We start from the raw sequence: 24270 nt of genomic DNA on the forward strand, positions 1-24270 counted from the left end.
AAAGTCCCCCAGTTGTCCTCATTTTTTTCTGTAAAATACATAATACAAATCATCCTACACGCATTGGTTTGCTCTTGCCAATCTGATACTGTAGACTAACTTGAAACGGCACATGAAAAGAAAGCCACATGAATTTTGTGTTTGTGTATATATTAGATATAAGATATTATACATTATTTAAAAAAAAAAAAAAAATCACAAAAGCACTTTATCCAACATATGATAAAAAGTAGTTCACTAAAAGAACAAACCAAATAATTTAGACACAAATAAATATATATTTTTTTTCCATTTTGATATATACACAATGTTTTTTTTTTGTCTGGGGTGAATTCAAACAATCAAATAATAGCCTTCCCCAAATGCCACTGCCAAATGCTTGTGCTTGCATTAGAGCATGCTACAGATGGCCACAACTCACAAGACTGTCAAATGGCACTTGACACATCCAAATACAAATCTCAAAGTGAACACGGCATTCAGAAAATATTTGACAAAAGAAACCACTATCATGATAAAATAAATCCAGTTTGAAACAGCATTTAACTCAATTCTCCTTGTTCATTGAAGTGATAGTGTATTTATACAAGAAAATGCTCAAACCACCAGGAACCCAGAGTGCAGGTACAGTAATCCAGGTGTAAACTAGCGTGTGTGTGGTCACATTGATCAGAGAATCTTGAAATAGTCCAGTGTGAGGAGACCGCTTTATGCTCCCTCAACCCTGGTTATGTTCTCAGTAGCAGCATCTCTGCAGTGAAATGTCTGCTTTGCACAGCCTCTAGCCCACCAGAGACCACAGGTCACCCAGGCTGTCTGCTCTGGCCCGGGTGATATCAAAGGCACTGGAGTCTGCTATGGGTCAGTGAAGCTGCCTTATTCTCCAGGCGGAGAGGCATTTCTTAGCTTTTGCTCCTAAAAGAAGTTAAGGAATAGCTTATGCATGCATGTTTTGTGGTTGGTAACGGGCTCACTTGCAAACAGCTGTTAGAAAATGACCTCTTTCTCATTTGAAAAGACATGATGAGGAATAAAGTACAATTGGGTTGGCAGCATTCGCTTCAGACCAGTGTTAACCAGTCAGGCTTTAAGATGCACAAAGCTGTATCACTGTGTGGCACATAAGTAAGAACATAATGGGGGGGAAAATGAGGTTGACAAAAACAGATAGTGGCACACAGTAGGTGTGCATGCCCCCCCCCCCCCCAAAAAAAACACTTACGATTCTAATGCACATGATCAAGATGAAAAGAAAAGATTATATAAGCCATATTCACTTCAAGCACAAAGTAACACAGGTTAACATTACAGTAGTTTACTAAGGGGGCGAGATTTGTATTAAAAATAATTATGAAAATGAACAACTCAGTCAGTGGGTGAGAGGTAAAGCTGTCACTGGCAAGAAAATGTATGTGAAATGCAGCAAACCCTCATTCATAACAGATATGCACTATTATGAGAGTCTCAATTTGGGTGGGGTGAAGGGGCTTCTTCCCTTTTTCATGTGCACATAGTTTTATGTGAGTCCGCTTAAAGAGGCAGAAAGGCTGTACAACAACAAAAAAGATCTTCTTCTGATTATTATTATTTACATTTTCTTAACTCTCCCTTTGTCCTCCAAACTTGCATTTGGCAGTTTTATGCCAGGAGTAAGGGAGCAATCTCTCTTGTAAGTTCATTGTGGTCACAGATTGATGTAAACAAAAAGCCTTAGGCTTTCAACTATCAGCTACTACAAGTTCAATGACATTTTCTTGCAGTTTATGGAATATGAATTTAACAAAATATCTACTAGGAATGACCCCAATACTCTCAAATGTCATACTTGTACTTGCCCACCCTCCTTTATATTTAAGCCAGATTTCTACCTAAGCTCTAACCAGTTTTGATATCACAATGGAAATTTGCGTAACATCCTGTGTAATATATTAGTTTTCTTTGATTAGCAATAGGACTTACAGGGCTGTGATTACAGCAAATACAATGACAACCCCCTCTTACATCAATCAAACTACATGACTTGCTTCCTTTGTTTTATTAAAAAAAAAAATCCTTTTCTCCAACAATGACCAGAAACAATATCTCCATTTATATAAATTTCACATTTAGAGAATTACTCTTTGAAATTCCTCACAACGGAGAAGGCTATCTAACCCGTACAAGTACAGATTTAGCCTCTAGCGAAATCCTAAATTAGTCCCCACACCCTTCCCATTTCACAGTCTATGAACAAATTACAGAGCTACCAAAAGAACAATCACATATAAACAATCAGGTCAACCACATGAAAAGAAACAAGGAAATGAAGTGTACACACACACACACACACACACACACACACACACACACACTCTTTGAATATCAGAAAATATCTAATTTTGGTCCACTATACAAAGATGCACTTTAACCAGGAAACAAAAAAATGAAGCATTTGTGGACCAAAAAGTGAAACTGAATCAGAGGTGAGAGAAAAGCGATGTGTATTCTGTATGGTGTGTGGTGTGGAGATTTGTGCAGTACAGTGGTGTGTGCAATAAGGTTTGGTGACTGTGCTGCACGAGTCAAAGGGTTGGCACCACTGGTTTGAGGTAGGGTGACTGATGGATGTATTCCAACATGAAGTATCACACACGGACAGACGCACACACATATACACTCGTACACAGGCACCTGAAAACACAAGTGCAGAGCCATGCACCCATGTGCACAAACACACTTCACCCAACAACAGAGGCCAATGCAAGAACAGGCCTCGAGTGGACAGAGAGAGCAGGAACAAGGCTAAAAACCGTGGATACTAAGAAGCTTAGTAGAAGTGATCCAGAGAAATGTGCAGGTCTCTGAGCCTGCATCCCCTGGCCTCAACACTGATGAGCCAGCCCAAATCCAGCCACAAGTCACCAGAAAGCCAAAACTGTGGCTGGGGCAACACAGAGGGGCTGTGGGCTCAAGACCACACAGTCAGGACTACATGGACAGCTGCATTTAAGGATAAGGCACTATAATAAAGCCGAGGTACAGAAAATCCCTGACATTCCTTCTGCTCTGCAACATGGCAACATGGCACTGTGGGACAGGAAACAAACTGTGGGTGGCCAAAATGGCTCACTCTCTTAGCTTCCTCTTGTTGGTTTGTTTTTGGTCCTTTATGAACTAAGACATTTCACTAAGATAGAAACAAATGAAAAAAAAGAAAAAAAAAAAAAAAAAAAGGGGAAACATGCCCAGTAAGTAGCTTTTAGGATTACAGTTCATCACATTTACCACACTACAGAGCATCTAAATTCACTTTAGATGTGTAAAGAGCAATCCATTATGCACAGAGTTCAGAGAAAAGCTAGCACTGAGGAAATGGTTTTGTACAGCCTGTCTTCTCAACCTCATCTCTATATACACAAGTAGCAGCACAGATATTCCCTTAGGGGTTTCTTTCTCTGTGTGGCTGAAAGCCATATTGGTAGCTATCAGTAAAAGCCTACCGTACAGTGATCAAACAGAAGAGACCAAACTGCTCCATGATACTATTTGCAATTTCATACATATGTAAAATATCATCCCTTTCTTCATTAGCTACATACAGATACAAAACAATATCCAAAATATTTTTTAGACAGAAATTTCACAACAACTAAAATGCAATGCATGTCAATATAAATCTTACCAAAATTGTAAGGGCTGACAGGAAAGGCAAAAAAAAAAAAAGACGATAGCACCATGAGTTTTGGATAATATGAACTGAACCTACTGCAAAACTATGTACACTAGGCAAGACTACTGTCTTAGGTCTTGAGTCAATCAATGACTTTGCTCCACTGGGACTAGGTGACATGGATTTGAGCTTTCAGACATCAGTAGCTTGAATAACTTTAATTTCCCTTTAGAACCAACTGGTCTGTGTAGACAAAGACAGTAACTTATGTCTTAGGCAATCTCTAATGGGTCAGATTAAACCTTTTCCCCCAGGTCCCCTCTTCTAGCTGCCACATTCTCACCGAGCACAGACTTATGGAATGACAGCACATCTACAATGTAAGCACTCAGATTCTGACTGCACATCTTGCCCAAAGTGCCCTTATGTCATCACTCTTCCACTGACCAGGCTAGACAGAGAGAGAGAGGAGAACGCGTCCACACAAGTGCAGAGACACACAGTATATGAGAAAGAGGGAAACATCTAGACATAAGAGAAAAGATATGTGGAAAGTGAGAGAGCAAAAACAGGCCAGCCGAGGTCAGCTGTGGCCTTAGACCCTCAGACCGAGGCGTAGGTGTTGCCTGTGGCGCTGCAGTGGCGGATGGTGGGAGTGTTGGCGGAGGGGGTTAGGATGTGCTCAGAGTGGTCCTGTGGGGTCTGCGGCAGTGAGTGGAGGACACCTGGCTGGACCACCCCCACCACAGGGTGGGATCCATCCTCCAGAGCCCCGACCTGGATCACCTGGATCACCTCGTGCTCCGACTTCTCTCGCTTGGCAAGAGGCTCTCCAGACTCCTCTGTGTCCTCCTCTAAGTCACTGTCCATCTCACTTGTTTCATCTGGACAGGAGAACAGTTAAAAATACAGGTAGGCACATTAAAGCAAGGCAACACTTGCAATTATTTGTACTGCACACTGAATAGATAAATGAAAATATCTATCTATCTAAATCTAATAAAAAGAAAGAATGAATAAAAATATATTTTAAAAAGACTGTTTACAATAAATACATAAAAATGCTGGTCACAGAACCTTGCAAATGACATAGTTAATGCTTCCTTTTAACGGCAAACTGCCTGAGACTGGGTGACTGTACCTGTCCTTTCGATTTAATAAAAAGAGGCTAATCCATGGGTCTTAAACAACTGACATGACAGGACATTCAAAAATAGCATGTGAAAGGGAAATTATATGTTACCACATACCTTTGTCAACACTATTGAGAGACAGGATGTTGAGGCTGTCGAACTGAGAACAGAGAGACATAACTAGACCATTAGGGTGTTCATATTTTTAGTAAAATGACATCTCACAAAAGAGCACGTATTTTACAATGTAAAATGATTGTAATTTTATAAAAACTGTCCACATGTGCATGAGATGACCAAAAATAGTCCAACAAACACATGTATATTTCATCAAACCACCCAGCCCTGTATCCAGTTAAATTCATACCTCTGCCATGACTCCAATGGGCGTCTCTCCAGTAGCCTGGGCCACACGGTGCTCCACTAGGTAGAACATGTACTCATCATACAGCAAGCGGATCAGGTGAAAGGAGCCAAAGCTGGCAGCACTGCGCAGGGTCAGGTCTCTGATTACCATGGAGCTGACAGAAACAAGGCAGAACACTATCAGCAATTTTCTTTGGTCTCTGAACAAACACTGAACACTTATAAGGGTGCCTCAGTATGGGTGGTTTGTTGCAGACCTATAGAATGACCACTTGAGCAGAAACTGTCGGGCGGCTCTGGGGAAGCTTGGCTGGTGCTCGTAGGGCTTGAGCACCTGAGTAACCACATTGTCCAGCCAGGCAGCCCACTGCTCCAGACAACTTTGCTGCTGCAGCGTGGCCTTGAAGTCCTGCTCCAAGTGTTGAATCATGCTCTCCTCACACTGGCACACCCATGATGCCTGCTCCTATAGAGCAACATGGCAAAAAAAAAAAAAAAGACTCAGAACACTGCTGTCTGACAAACAAATAAGGTTGAGGCTACTACACTGAAAGTAAAAAAGACAAAGGAAAATGTGTGCTTTGAAATGATGGACAGAGTGGAAAACAAGTGGATAGACAGAAGAGAGACTGAAGAGAATCAGTGCAGCAAAATCACTGCAACACAATATCAAAATGCAGACAACAGTTCAGACCTGTACATTAGCAAAGTCAACACGGTTGAGATCACTCAGCATCTGGCTGATCTGCGAGCTGTTCTGCAACACGGCGCGTGCTGCCTGAGCGAGGTGGTTCAGAGATGTGTATCTGCGCAGCATCTGCGCAAAGGCACTAACAGCAGCAACCTGTGCAAAATACACACAAATATCCAGCTGTTAGCTATATTTGCTTTATAAAATTGATATGAGAGGTTATTCTAATATATCAAATAAATGCTACATAATCAGACTGTATGCCTCAGAAATGTGTACCTTCATCTGGATCATTCTCAGTGGAATGACATTCATGGCATTAGTTAGCCAACCTTCCAGGCTTTTGGCAAAGTTACGGATGGCTTGAGTCAAGGCACCTTTTTAAAAAAAACAAAAAACAAAACAAGAACATGTTAATGTTTATGATACCACAAACGTGGAAACATAAATGTTTAGGTATACATCTGTCTTACTGGGAATGGGTCTCAGGACATCAGGGATGAGGATCTCCACAAGGGCCTGGTACATCAGATGGTCACATGTCCTCATCCATTTGAGCACAGCCTCGTTTCTGCACAGCACCAGTAGCTGGGAACGGGGCAGCCGTGCTTCAATCTCACTTACACTGCTGTGGAATTAGCAAACCATCCGTACACATGAGTCTCTGCTTATCAACTGGTAGATTGTTAAGAAATCAGTGAACCAAGCTAAAAAAAGAGCTAAACTGATCATCAGCCTGACCTTACCTGTTTTCTGTTATGGTGGCACCCTCTACAGAATCAGAGGGAGAATAACGCCAGAATGTCTGCCACAGCTTCTCAACTAGACTGAACTGGAGGTTGACAACTACATCCAAGATGGCCTGAAACCAAACCAACAAATTTGTGTGCATTTTACTGGATAGTCACCGACAGAGTCCTGAGCTGGATTCATACCTCAGATAACACATCTTAGCCAACAAGAACAGGCTAACACCAGTGGTGCTGTGTTTATTGTGAATGATTTGCAGCCACATATATAGAGTGTTGTGGTGCTGACAAGGATGAATATGACTATGAACCCTGTGTATATGAACAGAGAATACATTAATGTGACAGAAGAAAGGTCTAACCTCACAGTGCTCTCTGTAAAGGGTCTGGAGAGCTTTTACATCCTCCTGGCTGATGTTGTCTGCATTGCTCTCTCCCAGATCCAGCTCCACAAAGTCAGGCAGCGCTCGTGATGCATCTGTTGGGGTGTGGGGGCAATAACAAAATTCACTTCACAACTGTGGCATAATTAATGGTATAACTTATGAGAATACAGGAGTTGATACATTCCAGTTTAATGCACCATATGACAGCAACCACTGAGACATATTTTTCCCCCTCTACAACGGCAATGAACTGCACCATGGGTTTTCTTACCATATAGTCCCACCCACACAATTTTATGTTTGTTTCAAATCTCTGCCATTTTTATCCTGACTGTGTTAATACTATGTGTCTCCTAACTTCTCAACTATTGATTTGGCAAGAACGCTTGAGGGATCATTTAATAATGCAGAGAAGAAGCAGAGAAGCTTGTTAAAACAATGAGCTAAGACAACACTTTAAATGTGTTTCAGACAAATGCTTATCTTGAAATGTTATCTTTTCAGACACAAGAAAAGCAAACTTGTTTTTATCATTTCCTAAAAAGATGACATTTTTAACAAATAACGATCAGTAGTTGGTACATTAGACTCAGACAGCTATGGTAGTAGCCTGCGTGTCCTGTTCCCCTTCAGTAAGGCAGCTTAATATTTGGAAATAAACGGCTCCCTGTATGAATCTGTGGTCATGTACATAAGATTAACTTTACTGCCACAGTTTCACCACAGCTACCACAAAATAAATAGTTGATCAATTTATTTATAAACCGGTCTATATCAATCTCTAATGCCCACCACCCACATCACCACCCAAACCACCACCACAAGTAAACAGACAGTGGGAAGGAGTGCCAGCGTGACACACTGACACACAGACACAGTAGCTGTCTTTCCACTGTTGCACCAAATGCAGGTGAGCTTGTGCATGCCAAGGCCAGTTGCGCTTCCATTCTCACTTCTAGTCTTTGATTATGCCTCAAAGGGGCTAGGTCAGGGCCAGTTTCCAAGTGCCAATGGCCGACTGAGCACCTATGGGCCAGACAGGGCTAACCGTGGTCTGATCTGACGCAGAGTCAAGGGACATTAGGTTTACGTGGTTTTGGGCAGAGAGACAAGTCCAGCTGATAATAGAGATGTCAGAGCAGCAGCTCATTTATCATCAACCAGCTTTTATCACAGAATAATGGATTAACAAAAATGGACAACAGCCGACAGTGCTGGTCAAACACGGACATTAGGGCTCTGCTCACTATCTGGGCAGAGGATGATGTCCAATGACAAATCAACAGTGTCTGCTGAAATGAGGATGTGATGAACTGTATGGTGGCAGAGTTGGCAGCAGTGGGGATCCTACACACAAAGGGGAAAAAACTGAAAAAACTGAGGTCTCAGTACATGACAGTTAAAGCACACAAAGCACAAAGTGGCGTCCAAAGGAAAAAATTCCTTTAGTACAACTTGATGGATGGTATCCTGGGACATCAGCAGAGAGACCGCCTAGAAACCATGGTCATGTCGCCAGAGGCAGAGTCAGTCGCTGAGTTCTTTGGTATTGATTTTTTTCTGCTCATGGCTTGTTTGTTTCTGTACTATTACCATACTTCCAACATGGCTATTTTAAGTTACAGGAATCTGACAAGTCTGGTAATATTATCTGCGGTGTACTGATATTACTCTACCTGCTTGGATGGTGTTCACACCAAGGTGGCATGTTATGGGCAGGTTTTAGGGCAATACTGCGAGGCCATTGGCATGATAGTAGAAACACAAATGGCTTTTGTTCTCACGGCTTGAGGTCATGGGCCATTAACACCCTTTGGCTCAAAGACAGCCATAGCTCGCAAAGGTGCGACAGCAGGAAGGCAGCAGTGATATACTGAGGGGAAAAAACAAAGCAGCATTCACTGCTGCAGAGGAAGCAGAGACTATGAGTAAACAGCAGATTGTACTCTGCAAAGCCAATAGCAGTGGACAGTGTTGTATTGAATGCGATTGTGCTCAGTTTCTGTAGGCATGACAGAAGTTTTAAGACTAAAGTGTCTAATATATCAGAAACCACAATACTTTATTGATCCACAAGGGGAAACTGGGTATTTAATGAGACAAAGTTTTGAACCCCATATGAACAGAGCTGTCTTAGAGACATTTTTCAGCATCATCAAGCTGAACTGGTGTTGGAGAAGAACAACGACTATTGAGTAAGTACAATTCTGTTCTTTTTCTTCTTTTCTTATGCTAATTATGAAAGCCAGTAAACAAGTGTTATTTGTATTGTTTGTAATTTTTATGTACATTTTATTTTTTTCTTCAGGATCCCAGGAAGACTAACTAACAGGTGACAAACTGTCTTTCATGTTAACTGGTACCAACAGATAAAGACAATACCAGATCCCGGTGTGACTTCAGACCAATCAGGAAAGGGAGGGGGCTTGAGGGATATAACTAATCAATAGGAAATGCTCTGCTGAGTTTGACAAGACTCAAGACTCATCACTCAAGTCAGTGTGAGGTGATCAAGATACAGATGAAGAAAACCAGCATTTTTTAAAAAAATTATTTTGGGACAGAGTGATGGACGAATAGCGTAACCTGTGCCATTTCCTGGTTGCAGCTACTATAAGCGTTATATGGCACTATCATGCACTCTAACATGTACTGTAAACTGCGACAAAATGCACAAAAAGCTTTTGATGGGCTACTTGCCAACTGGATTACCACAACTTCTACAGTGAGCTGAGAAACTTGCCTGGTATGTCCTGCCTGTGGTCCAATCTGTTGGGTAAAACGTTAACCCTCCTGATGGACTGTAAAAAAATAATGTGGCTATGTGGAGGTGAATGAACCACAACATAAACTGGTTTGACTGGTGCTTAAATTTCATTTGACACAATATAGAATATGATAATCTACACATATGAATGCAGAGTGCAGATTTTATGTCAACAGCTTGGCTGCTGCTTAAACTGTGAGAAAGTGATGCTTCAAAGAATCACCTGCTGGCCAGTCTAAATGAAAAAAAAAAAAATATCCAGCTCCAGAGGTCCTGGCACTGGATAACGCTTACATTATACTACTTTGGCTCATCTAATCACAGTTTACAAACACTTATTTATTGTAGTTAGCTAAAAGTGTCTCAGTCTTGCTGTCCCCTGTCTACCCTTTTCCTGTGATGCTGCCCAAGCTGTAACCATGAAGCACAGTACTCATGGGAAATGACTCTGGTTTTGATCCCAGCTCATTCAGCTCCATGGGTCAAACTATTTAGTCAAACAGAGGAGAGGACGCAGTTGAATTCCTGTTAATAAAAAAGTAGGGTACATAAAAAGCAAAACTAGGATGCAAATTAATGACTGGATGCACAACAGCTTTCTTCAATTTAATAAAAAAACTGAGGTAACAGTTTTGCCCCGTAAGATGATGTTACCTCTGATCTTCTCGACTCCTATGCCTTGAAGACACCAAGCTAAATATCTAGAGTAATTTAGTCAGATCTGAATTGTACCAGTCATAGAAAATCAGTAACTTAATCAGCTTTTCATCATCAGAAAAACACAGCAAGGGTCATAAGATTCATGTTCAAAGTGGACCTCAAGCAGAGATCTGTAAAGACCTATATTTAAATAAAGTCTCAGAGAACAAAAAGACTGTAACAAACAAACATAATGTGAATCAGGCAAACAGACAAAGAGATAAAAATCAGCTAACCCAGAAACTGCTGGTGGTGCTGGCTTTGTGCGATGACTGTCTGCTCTGCTGCACTGGAATGCTGCTGCCCTCCACCTGAGAAGTTCTCTCCGGAGCCACCATCAACCTTTTGCAGTGGCTTGAACCTGAAATCACATGTTTCACCTCAGAATCTATACAAAGTGTGAGTTGTGTGTGACTGTTTGTGTATGTGGCAGTGTTATACCTCTGTTTCTGCTGAATAGGTTGCTGTCTTAGGGCCATGTACTGCATGTCCTCCTGTAGTCTGTTGAGGGGGGAATCTGGTTTCACTCGGATACCATAGTAATGGTATTTGGAGTTCCCTCTGCAAGAGAAAGCCAAAAGCAGACACACATGGGAGAGACCACAATTCAATATATTATTACATTATCTTTTATAACAACTGAAACGGTATTGCCCAAGGTTATGTGGGCACAACAAAAGGACAGAAGAGGACATAACAGAAGGCAATAGCTTTGAGTAGACCGGGTTATGGGTCGATGATTCAAAAAGGAAGGGAGACACACGTTGCTTTTGTATAAAAGCTTTTGTCTCCAAAATTACAACTTTTCATGAGAAAAGCAGTCATGTTGGTAAGCTGATGATAATGTTAACCAGTGAGTTTTGAAAGGTTGTCATAAGTTAAAGAGGTCAGAGAATTTTCTCAATCCAAAGAGGAAAACAAAAAACATTCAGTGTTTCTAGTACATACTGCAGGCTGGTGTGGCACACTGCCACTATATCAATGCAACATAAAAAGTCAGTCAATGTAAAGAAACTGATCTTAATTGATTGCTGACACTGCGCCTAATGTACGCACCACTTGGTAATGAACAGACAATAGCACTGCATTAGATCCAGCAGAGCCTCCCACTGTGAAACTGAGTGACACTTACTTGTGTCACTGCCACAATCAAAACTGTCAACCGGTGGGAAACACTGAAAACTGGACTTGAGACATTTTCCAGATGACAGAGGTAACTTCCTGCTAGCCTACCTTGTGCCAAGGCGCCTTGTACGAAGTCCCATGAAAATGGAGCGAATGAGTTTACCAAAGGAGGCTGCATTCACTGGGTCCAGTTTCTGCTCCTGGCAGTGGCGCAGATAGTGATTGTAAAGTGTGGATCGTGGTAGACTTACGCCCTCTGCTGTCTCATAGTTGTCCAGCAGCCACTGCAGCTGTAAGGACAGACATGCTGTTTTAGAGATTCACACACTGCTAACATTTCAGTGCAATGGTCAGTAATCTAACTGTTATCCCATCTCAGCAATGCAGAAGCACTTTGAAAGCAGCCAGAGATTTAAAGCAGTAATAATCAACATTAATGACTTCAACTGCAGGCACCACACTACATGTATAGGGACAGAGAGATAAGAGAGGCAGTGAGAGCAGAAAATAACAGAAGTTAGGACGCTTTCTAGTATATTTACCTAATCCAGATCAGAGTGAAATTTCTTTTGGTTTGTTTTTTGTATTTGGTGTGATTTGGCTTCACATCACACAAAGTTAGGTGGACCAGAAAACAGAAAACATATTTTGAGAGGTGTGAGTGAAGGGGCAGGACTGTAAATATATTCTCAAAAGTTCAACTTCAAGTTTACTTAGAGCCCAATATCACAGTTAACAGTCTCAAAGGGCTTTACATGCCCACATGTTTACAATAAATAGATGACACCCCTTGACTTAATACTCATAGTGGGCAAGAAAAAACTCCTAAAAACCCAGCTGAGCTGGGGAAAAAAAATGGAAGGACTTATGACTAACTCCTTCATTCACTGGTGATGAATGTAACAGCGAAAAATGTGAACAAACATTTTGCAAGCACACACAAATCATGGAAATCAGTTGAACATGGAGAACATCAGGGCTGTTTCAAGGGGGTGCTAGGGTGGCTCTGCCCCCTCTAATGTGTGGCTTTACCTCCTTATGATTTCCAGCTGCTTGGAACCAAGCTAAGACAAAATAGAAATACCTGTTCACTTATTTTATCTGTAAACCAACCACAGCCCTTTGAGATTGTAAACAGTGATTAGAGGCTATAAATAAATCTGCACAGAGTGGATCTGACATGTATTTTTCTACTAGCTTTGGATTGGTTGATTCAGCCACAATTCACTAGCAACCTCTGATCATCGAGGGCTGGGCTGAGATGAAAATGAAACAGGCACACTGATGATTGTGGCTCATGAGAAGACTATAAGTCATAGCCTTATTTGGATTTGGACTTTGTCAGGGTTTTTTCAAAAAGAAATATGATGTGGAATAGTTGAAAAACATGAATAATAATAATAATGAATAAATAAATGAAGATATTAGATACTATGTATTAGATTCAGATGTTTCCTACATAAAAAGTAGGATGTCATTTGATAGGTATAGAGAGAAATATTGATAACAAAAAAGTTATTATTTATTAAGTGCGGTGCACATGCTCAAAAAATGAAACACCCAATATGCATTGCATGCGAATGCAAACTAACAAACAAATAAATCAATAAAAAAGAAAGAAAACCAATAAATAAATAAATAAGCTATAGAATTAAAACAGTACATAACACACATGCAATAAAGACAAAAAAAAATCCTGAAAAAAGATGCTATTCTTGGGGGGGTTGTGGTGATAAAAAGAAGATTAATATGACTAAAGAAAGATGGGACAGCACTGCAATGACAAAGAAGGGGTGGAGGCAGGTACAAGCAAGCAAACATACATTCAGGATATTAAAGATTGATTGGGAATTAATATCAACCAGCCTTACAATAGAAGAATTTCAATTCCATTTTTTGCCAGATGATATAAGATGCTGCATTACATAGTCACTTATAAAGCCTGAGATTTTATTGCCACCCAGCAACTGTGTCTGCACCCTCAACAATGGTCACAACACAAGCCAGGAGAACATGGAGCCAATGCTCCAACTGCATTTGATAATACTGGCAGTAATCCTCCTGGTCCTATCAAACACATTTAGGTCACGCGACTCAGTAGAAAGCTCTGCATTGCTGTGTTGCTTTTCCCAAAGGAGACGTGCTGCAATCAGATGGCGGTACGGCCGGAGAAAGTGAGCCTAAATGCATTCCTTCCCACGACCCTAACACAACCTATAATATAACAATAACAATAATAAATATAGATTCAAGTGGCAATTCATAGGTCCAGGTCCTAACCCTTACCCTATTTTTGTCTTTTAAAACTTAAGGTTTACAACAGTCAAAATGTTGGTGAAAAAAATGCTGGAAAAAAAATGAACATCATTCTGCTGGTTTTGGGTGTATTATCAAATGCTGATGTTTGAACAAATATTTAGCAATATAGAAAATGTGTTTACAGTGCAAGTTGATCGGCTTGTATAATCAAAATGGATTGACATACTGAAATATCTTTAGCAACTTACACTCAGTCCACACATGATCCTGAGTGAGCTTTGGGATGGCTGGCCACATGGTTTCATTTGAAATGTTGACAATAAGATTAAATTGGGAAAAAGTCACAAAATTTGGCATTTTTAGAGCAGAAAATCATTTGAGCAAAGACGCACAGATTAAAATGATGAAAGAATTTTGACACTAGGTCAAGTTGTTTGAGGTAACTGTGAAAATGTAAACTTGACTATTATAGTGCCACATTTAGGTCAATGTGCCTGTGTAGTAAGTGGAATTTACAACCCACCTGCCAATTTTTGTGTTTTTTGGTATTATGGTTTGGCTTTTAACAGAGAAAAAGAAGAAGAAAAAGAAGAAAACAAAGGGAGGAAAACAAAAAGAAAGAAAAGAAAAAGAAAAAGAAGAGCAGAAAGACAGAAAGAGCAAAAACATCAGGGCTCCAAGCAGCAAAGCTGATTGGACCTTGAACAACAACAACAATAATAATAATAATAATAGTAATGATGATGATGATGATAATGATAATAATAATTGGCGTGTTTAGTTCGCTTCAGGCTGTTAGGCTGAATCAGGGTCAAGTTGTGTTCTCCCAGTAATCAAACTACTGTAGGCTTTGCTTGGAAGCCGCCCTTCTCCACCCCTCAAAGTGGTGTCAGACCAGTGCTTTTGGTCCACCTCCAAGTGTGACTGCTGTGTTCACACTGGCCCTGAAACTCAGAAGCAGTATTTAGGGAAATGACTTCCTGCTTGCTGAGTCACAGAGCTATGTTCACACCGCCAAAATCAACCACACCAAGGGGGTAAATGCACCAGGGTTTGATACAAACAAACCAAATTTTGCATATACAAAAGCACCCATTAGTTATGTTCAGACTGAGGTTTTTGCACATATGCTAAAAAGACTGAGGTGCGTCTGGTCTCTTTGGTTGCATATATTTTGGAGATAGCTGACTGAAGTAACAAAGTGACTGTCAACATGGATGGATAACGACAGACTACTGACATTTGATTTGCTTTTAGATGAAGATCTAGCTAACACATGAATTCTGATGTTTCACCATCGTATCATGTTAGCTTCCTTCACATTGTCTTTCTTGCAACTCCATGCCCTGTCAAGGCAAGTGCTGCAAAGTCAAGTGCCACTGTTGGGTTTGAGTAGAACTAAAGTGATGCTGTAATAGAGTGATAAGCTATACGGCAGCATTATCTGTGCAGATTTACATTATGACCAACTCCAAGCTGATTGGATAAAATGACAAGGGATCCACAAAGTGGGCTGAGCATGTGGCGCAAAAGTTTAGATATTTCAAACTTTTCGGCTTAAAGCATGAGCAAAAATACGTGAGGTGCAGGTTGTCGAGCTGTGAAGCACGTAGTCTCATTGTAATTACAAAAGCACACACAATACACTAAACAACCCCTGTCTGAACACACCCTTGAGGCAAGATCAAGCATTCATCATGGCGACTTACATGGCTGTTGAGCAGTGAGCTTCTCTGACTGGATAAACCCTCAGATTTTTGGAGTGTCTCAATCGCCATTTCAATCTGATAAACCAAGGTGCACAGGAGAACAAAATGTAGAAGGGGGAAATAAAAACAAAGAGAAAAAATAAAATAAGCAGTTGCTGTAGAATGACACATCACTGACTACTAGCAAAAGAAGAATCTAGAAAAGATCCCAAAGCAAGCACTGCTAAACCCAAGCATGGCAGAAATACGTTTAATTAATCTGTATCAAAAAACTGTGCTACTTTTACAGAAAACAAACAAACAAAAAATCAGAAAGGTAAGAAAACAGAAGACATCAGAGGTAGACATGGGAACCCTAGTCACCACTAGAACAGTGGTGCTACCACTAGGGGTGCTGGGGCAAGATGCCAGAACATCATAATCGATTATGCCGACATTCTTACTGTTGTATATTGACCTCTATATTATTTCATTCAATACTAATGAAAGAGCATTTTTATAGTGGAGTTTTAATTGGAGTATATAGTACATCTGGGTCTAATCCCCTGCATCATGTCAGTTAACCAAACATGGTGCCAAGGTGAATAAGGCCACTTGCATGGTCATAATCATGTTAAAATCATGGCCAATTTAGGGAGAACTTTTAGGATTTTGTCCAAGTTCCTTATGTCATCATTTGTTATCATTTCAATCAAAAACTGATTGTTTTGGTAACTTATGTTGTTTAAAGTAACTTATGACATTTTGATGTTTCTTTTTAAAATAATATGATAACAATCAGTATAATAATAATACTAATAAAAACCCGTGTTGACCCGTCACACGGACCAGACCTGTATTGATTCGCCGCTCTCTTAATACATTGTTGTCATCCTTGGGGAAAAAAAAAATGGCCAAAGAAATGTACATGTATCTAGCTACCCAAGTATTTTTATGCCTCAGTAGTGAGGTAGAATTTTGACATTTGACAGAATCATAGAGCTTCCACACTGAAAGAAAACACTAGGCAAACTAAGGACTGGTCGGACATAGATAAAAAGAACTACAAAGTCATGAAACAAGAAACACACAGACATACAAAGCAACTGAAGAACAAAGTGGATCTATACACTTACAGTGGCTGGGGAAGCTCGTGCAGGCTGGGTAGCAGGATGGGGGCCGGTGTTGTCCATGAGGTAGGCACCAGAGTTGCTGCTGATTACCTGTCCCCCAGCCAGGACCATGCTCATTCCTCCATCACCCCCGCCTCCATTGTTGGTCATGCCATGTGATGTCACCACAGTGGACACTTGTGATGAGCTGCCCTGCGTGTCAAAGTAGCTCCCGCCACTATTCTGGCTGTACAGTTGAGGCTCTGAGTATGGGTAGGTTGTTCTGCTCACAGGAGAGGCCAGCAGTTAGGTTACATGTACAAAGCAACTGGTCAAGGGAACAAAATGGGCAAAAAACAAAACACTTGGCTTCAAGGCAAGTTTCAAGTTTAAGTTAACTTAAAGTAGTAGTAACGTTTAAGTTTCATAATGTCAGAATCCAACATTTATGGTGCATATATTCATTCATTCATTCATTTTCCAATTCGGACGATTTTTTGCCCAATCGTGTACGACTGGTGATAAGTCGCTCAGCCTCAGTTTAGCCAATCGCGTGCTGGTAATATTCACAGGGAATCCGGACGGAACAGCAGGACAGCAAAACAAAACACACATGAAGATATGTTGCTATGGTGATGTCATACAACATGTCGGAGGTGTGAAAAGTATTTTACAGTAAGCAGAAAAGATAACTAACTTGCAATTTGCAATGAATGCAAGCGTTTACAAAAGAAAAAATTGTACTTTGTTTTCGGTGAGGAATTGTAAAAAGGAAAGGCTTTTTCTGTAGCAAAGTGCAATTTTTATTTCAAGATTTGAATTTTCATTTAAGCCAAAGTTATTTATTTTTATATAGAATATATGTGTGTGTGTGTGTGTGTTTTAAAATAATTATTAGTTCCAGCCTGTTTGAGGTTCAAGATGGGTGGGCTGATATCAGGTTGTTGTCAGTTAGTTTGACAATGACACCACCAGCTGGTGAGTTAGTGAGTAGTGATCTAAACTTTCATTCACTCATTCTATTCCATGTGGCAGAACCTACCCATCTGGTATTCAGAAGATGTAAAAAAAAAAAAAAAAATTACAACCATTTGAACTTTGCCCTGTTACTTAGCTCATGTGCTCACTTGCTTGGTGTATGTATATATCTATGTTTGTGTGTATGTCTAAGTGATACATCTGCTTACAACTCCATGGATATCTACATCAACAGCTGAGGTCATATGTGTGAGTGCGTGTGTGTATGTGTGTATCACAGCAGGGCCCAGTGGAGCTGAGTGTGTACGTAACCCCATTCCTCCAACCCAGGGGAGCTTTGCGCAGCTTTAGCACTTAAGAGATACTTCTGGTCATCTTCAGGTGACTGAGCACAAGCAAACACACAAACGCGCGCCCCCAAACACCCTCCAGCTCACCCCCACATCATGTGCTTGTGACATGAATGGTGGTGTGAAGTGACTTTATAGAAGAAAGACAGGCTGCAGAGATGCGGCACTAGGATGTGTGGAGAGCAAAGAGAGCAGAGCTGGATGAATAGACTGACTCACATGTTTCGACTGGTGTCTACGACACTGTTTTCTCCCACATACTGGACCTGGGCTGTGTAAACATGCTGAACCTGTTGAACAGTCTGGACCTGGTATGACAAAATGCAAGGATTACAACTCTAGTTTTGGAAAACACTAAAAGAAAAAAAAGACATATGCATGAACACACACACACACTTCTGTGTACATACGCATGCGCGCGCACACACACACACATATAAAGAGGCTGTGTGTACCTGCTGCTGGACAGGCACCTGGGTGGGGCCAGTAGGCTGGACAGGCACGGTGGTCTGGAGGGGGACAGTGGAGGTGGACTCAGCGCCTGCCTCAGGGGTCTGCATGGCGCCTGAGTTACACAGAAAAACAGTCTTAGGAGATACTCTGAATCAGTAAACACCAAAAACAACATTGTGAGCCATTTGGTTGAGTAACCGCTAAAAACTCTGATCTAAAACATTTAAAATTAAATAAGCTCACTTTACCAATTAGAGCATTTATGGCTGCCTGCTTTTGTATTCTTCGGCAAGTTGGAGAGTTGAGATTATAACTTCCAATAAGTAAAGAACTACATAAATGACCTGTTGACAAAGCAAAAATCAATCCTGTCATACTGTATGACAACTAACAAAATAACTAGCCACAAAAATACAGACATGAAACTGTATGTTAAATAAAGCAATATATCAACTGAGCCTCCTCTTAACTATGTTTTACAATAAAGCTTACTTCTGATAACACAAGGACAAATCTCTTTGATTCCATGATAAAATCTTTTATGCAGAAAAACAGATAAAGCCATTAGCCTCATGATTTGGTCAGGCCACGACAGGAAATATGCCTCAATGAGCTACCAAACTAGCCATATTGAAAGACATGAGGGACATCACAGACTGTTTGGACCAAATCAATGCATTTAAAGCTATATAGCAATGCTTTCCGAGCACCTGCTTCTGCCTTGCGGTACTCAATGTACTGAGAGCCTCATGCATCAGTGACACATGGTCTGTCTCCATGTTTACAGCAATAAAACAAGTTAATATTTAACAAAGCCCAAATAGCTGCTGTTTCTCTTTGCTGCACCAGTCACTACTTCTACAGCTCTCACAAAATTTGAAGTTGACATGCCTGAATCAATGCTAAATCACACTGGCAAGCTCTCTCATTTATTAGTGTATTCACTTGATTAGAACTGGAAGAGTACTGCAGAACTCTGCCAGGCATATCTCCCCTTGTACTGTCAAACAATTTTCATTATTAGAAAATAAATTACTGTATTATTCAAATGTACCACTACTACTACTACAAACATTATAGCGGTGGTCAGTAACCTGTGGCTTGAAGGCTCTTTGTCAGAGGTCATGTGGCTCCACATTTCGAAAAAAACACAAATTAAAAAAGCAAAATTCAAAATTAAAACTAAAGTCTCCCTCTAACTCACTCACTCTCTCTCACACACACACACACACACACACACACACACACACGTGTTGTGTTTTTTTCTCCACAGTGAATGAAGGGAGGGAGTGGCGCGCCAAACCAGAAGTATGCAAACAGAGAGAGAGAGGAAGAGCGATGGTCAAGCAAGCTCGACAGTGAATGCAAGTGAGGGACCAGCGTATAGCAACCCTGTAGAGAAAGGGCAATGGTGGTCGAGTGAGCTAGACAGTGAACACATAGAGAGCAGAACCACAAGAGGTTCTTCATGGCAGAAGCATAACTGTGCACAAAAAAATAGGCTGACAGACCCAGAACATAAGCCATGGACGGACAGACACACTGGACCAAACACATGACCAGGCTATATCTGATGGAGATGGTCACTAGTGGTGGGAATCACTGGCAACTGGCAATACAATACTTTCACGCTATTTTACCCTTGATAACAATTGTATCATGAAAAAATACCCTGAACAACCCAATAATTTTCCAATAAGCAGACATTAGTCAGGTTTTTCAGTGTTTTCATATGCACAGTGACTGCAATGTACATGACAGAACAGTTCCAGTTAAATTACCAAAAGGCAGGGAACAAATTAGCCTAACCTCACAGGAACTCAAAAGTGCACCTGTGCACATGAAGGTGAAAATTCAAATATCAAATCTTGGCATGTGTATTGATAATGTATCACAAGAGGAAGCATCACGATCAATCGATATTTCAATATTTTGTCCTGCCCCTAATAATAACCAGCATTGAGCATCACTGTCATTACTCTGTTAAATACAATGGTAAAATGTCAACCTGAATTGTGCCAAGTTGCTAACCTTGGTCAAAGAGACCTAGATTTCAGCATACAAGTGGAGACATCAAAAGTGAACTTAGGGTTGTGAGCTAATGATAGCATGGCTACCACCAACCCTTCCTACTGCCTACAGCCACCCCCTCCCTATCATAGTTTCCATCAACAAGCCTCTCTTGGTTAATTAAGCTGGGCCTGCTAACAGCTCTGAACCTCTCCAAGGACATACTGCTCCCCTACTCTATCTACAATATCGTACAGGTTATTTTTTTGAAAGCTCGGGCCTCTTTCTTCATGCAAACTTGAGCACACTAAGCTTAAAGTTGGACTACAAATCTGTATAAGTCACTGCACTGAAAAAGTTGGGAGTACAGGGCATCAGGAAAATCACTCTTTTCCCCGTAAACAGTGGCACTGACATAATAATGTAAATCTTTCTGGCCCCAGCATGACTGTCCTGAGCACATAAGTAGAGACACCTCTATGTATCACTACCAAAAAAACATGTCAGCAGGCTAGTGCCAGACAGGCTGCAGGCTTTGTTAACAAAGTAGTTGAGAGCCAATTCATATGTTTGTCATTTTGATAAGATACACTATATAAGGAGAATAATATTCCTAAGTGGTATTACACAGATTCGTTTGTTTTACCAATTTTTGAACTTGGTTTGATAGTCTTTATATCTAATAAGACTTAGCCAATGTTTAACATTTTGATGTAAAACTATATACTACAACATACTACACACTACCACACAAACCTTGGTGATGCAGGGAACCTAACTGATACAAATGACATACCTGGCAACGTAAAACTGTAGCCTTCAGCCTGCTATTTTTCAGTGGTATAAAGAGGACTTTGAGAGAGAAAAGAGAATGTTCAGACTTCTATTTCACAGTGCTGTTTGAAAGCTGAACTGCATGGCCCCAACTGAGCCCACCTAATCGAGCAGTGAAAAAAAACAACAAAAAACAAAACAAAAAACAAAAAACAAAACAAAACAAAAAACAAACAAACAAAAAACAAAAAAACAGAGCCCCTGCATCACAACACAATCTTGCTGCCTCACCCCAACCCCCTCTACACACACCTCCTCCTGCCTCCCCATTCAGGCACTCCCTTGTGGCCCACTTAAACCCTGTGCTCCACTGAGCAAGTGCGAGCCCTACAAAGACACAGAGGAACAAAAGCCACCAAGGAGGGCAACATTTTGCCCTGCATTTCCTCTCTTCAATCCCACTTGCTTATATTAGAAATATCAAATACTAAGGAGTGCAGGTCAAAGCCACTAGACAATAGATGTAACAATTATTTGAGTGACCCTAGAATGATAATGTATAATTGAGGTGAAGGATGACAGCTACATGTTCCAGAGAAAAAGGCTGAAACACACACACTCACAAAAGAGATACCAAGAAGCATGATCAAATTCGAGTACAGGGGGGAAAAAAAGGGGAGTGAAGAATTTCTTGAAGAGCTGGATGTCCAGGTTATGAAAATTGTAAATGGCTTATTGATATAAATGAATGTTAACTTTGAAGTTTAGCTTTTAAAATCAAAGCTATAATAAGAAATACAGTAGGTCTTCTGGGAAAGAAATGTGTAAGGGTTTCCTGGAGCACGCTAACATACCATATCTATAACACCAAATCCACAGCATAGCCTATTGGGCCTAAATGGCCAGATGTGGGGTAAGGTTTTACTGAACAGGCACAGACCTATAAGTTTCTCATTTGATCAACAATAAGCTAAACATTATAGCTGGCAGGCTGAGGCAAAAAACAAACCAAGCATGCTGTTTTCAGCTAAGCCATGAAAATGGATGACTGAATGACTGAATTAATCAGCCCCTCTTTAAGTGATTGGAAATGCAACAGGATCCAGACAGCAGGTGGCATGGTACTATTTCAGCCCTACCTGACTACAGGTAAGTGGTAACATGATATGATAACTAGCAGTTCCCAACATCCTGTCATCTCTGTGTGTGTGTGTGTGTGTGTGTGTGTGTGTGCGTGTGTGTGTGCGTGTGTGTGTGTGTGTGTGTGTGTGTGTGTGTGTGTGTGTGTGTGTGTGTAAAATTTGGGGGGTGGGGTGGGGGATTTGAATCAAATGCCAATGTAACAATGTATTTCAGTTATTTTGCACTTGCTGATGTGTCTTGTTTTAATTGCTTTGACCTGCTCCAGCTTCCCATTGCAAAACAAATGGCAAATATTTCTTGAGATGTACTACTGGAGCATTAAAAGAACCAAAATTCATGAGTGAATGACATCTAAGATGTCATTCACTCATACTGAAAAGCCTAGTTGGTCAAGAGCCCCACTACTGCTCAATGTGCACCTGTCTCCCTCCCACCCCTCAGCACACACCTGTTCTCTCCCCAGAAGGGAATCAGAGGCTGCAACTGCACAGGAGGCCCAGTGAACCAGAGAATAACTGTGATGCAACATTAAGAAACCTGGACGCTTTAGCTCAACAAGGACTGACACTATACCAGCCCAGCAACACAGACTAAAGTAGAGTTATTAAGGAATTCCCTGAAATGTAAATTTGGCATCAGGGTAAGGAAGGAATACAGTACCTTTGACTAAAATGACTGTTTTTCGCCAGCTGAGATGCATCTAAAAATAATTTTGGAGCAACCTTTAGCAATCAAAACTACTGTGCTGGCGAAACCATACATCTGATTTACATTAAAATAATTTATAAGATATAACGTTGTGTACCCCCCCTCCCCCAACCTCAATGTCATGTTGGTTTGACTACCCTATCAAACAGAAATGGACACGCACCCAGACATATATAAAGCTTTCATTGAGTTGCCCATAATAATTTATTATAGCTTACCCATGTGTTGTGTTGCGCCAAGAGTGCATATAGCTTTACGTTATCAAGCTCAGTTTTACAAAATAGCCGTCGCAATACTGAATAACGAAATATATACGGGGGGATTTGGTAGTAAGTACGTTATGTGAATATTCTGTCAAAACAGACTACTGAAAACTGGCCAATGTTAGCTTATCAATGCCACCTTATGTCACAGAGAGGGTAGCAAGCTATCTTGCTCCCTAAAACAAAAGGGAAAGTAATAGCTTAGCTATTGTCAGTAGCAGTTACTGTCTAAGAAGGCTAGCTAATTACACTCTAGTACTAATCGACGCCATTAAGTTCGTATAGCCGACAATTTATGTCCCACCTGGAACCCACAACTTAACATTATCAACCCAACATTAGCTAAAAACGAGACACCAACATGCATTGTAAGAAAGCAACGTTGGCTAGCTATCAACAGACACCTGCTCCTCCTCCAGCTGACTAGCTAGCATCAGTGGCTAGCACAGACCTATGCTGCTCAGCATCAACTTGTAACCAATATAACGTTAAGCCCACATTATTGCAACCCCCACTCTGTCGAATCGACTATATCTGAACTACTTTTTGCAAGAATCAGTTGCAAACTGATATACTACAAACGAGTGCAAACCCTGTGCACTAACTGTGCGTATCAAAGCAACGCTAGCTAGCCAGCTTGTATGTTACAAAGAAACACCCTGCCTAGCAAACTACCCAGCCTATTCACCGAGCCTGGATTCAGCAGTAGCCTAACGTTAGACAAAAACTTACGAATTAACATCACCTTAATTGCAAAAAAACAAAACAAACCAAAACAAAACAGCTTTAAGGCGAGGAGCGACTCAAGAACATGTTAAATATGAATAAAGAAGTTGGTCAAACCTGGGCTGAGGACTGCTGGATGAGGATGAGGATGGTGGAGGATGTGGTAATGATGGAGCGAGAGGTTGCTGTTGGTGGGTTATAGTCGCCAGGACTACGCTGACTATGGCGCTGCCTCACCGGG

At 40.8% G+C, this 24270-nt stretch overlaps 1 protein-coding gene across 1 annotated transcript; it reads right to left on the reverse strand.

The window, feature by feature from the left end:
* Positions 1-29: 29 nt before the first annotated feature.
* rfx3 (regulatory factor X, 3 (influences HLA class II expression)) lies at positions 30-24270 on the reverse strand. The gene is made up of 17 exons (XM_030064803.1): positions 24147-24270; positions 18408-18517; positions 18172-18260; positions 16649-16907; positions 15534-15608; positions 11674-11855; positions 10882-11001; positions 10677-10801; positions 6951-7066; positions 6586-6701; positions 6313-6467; positions 6119-6216; positions 5843-5992; positions 5406-5614; positions 5150-5303; positions 4900-4942; positions 30-4533 (listed from the first exon to the last, which is right to left on the reverse strand). Exons 2-17 carry the CDS (start codon positions 18510-18512, stop codon positions 4253-4255), a joined length of 2277 nt encoding a protein of 758 aa, XP_029920663.1. The 5' UTR covers positions 18513-18517; positions 24147-24270; the 3' UTR covers positions 30-4252.

This window comes from Myripristis murdjan, chromosome 12, assembly GCF_902150065.1.
Source record: "Myripristis murdjan chromosome 12, fMyrMur1.1, whole genome shotgun sequence".
Classification (NCBI taxonomy): domain Eukaryota; kingdom Metazoa; phylum Chordata; class Actinopteri; order Holocentriformes; family Holocentridae; genus Myripristis; species Myripristis murdjan.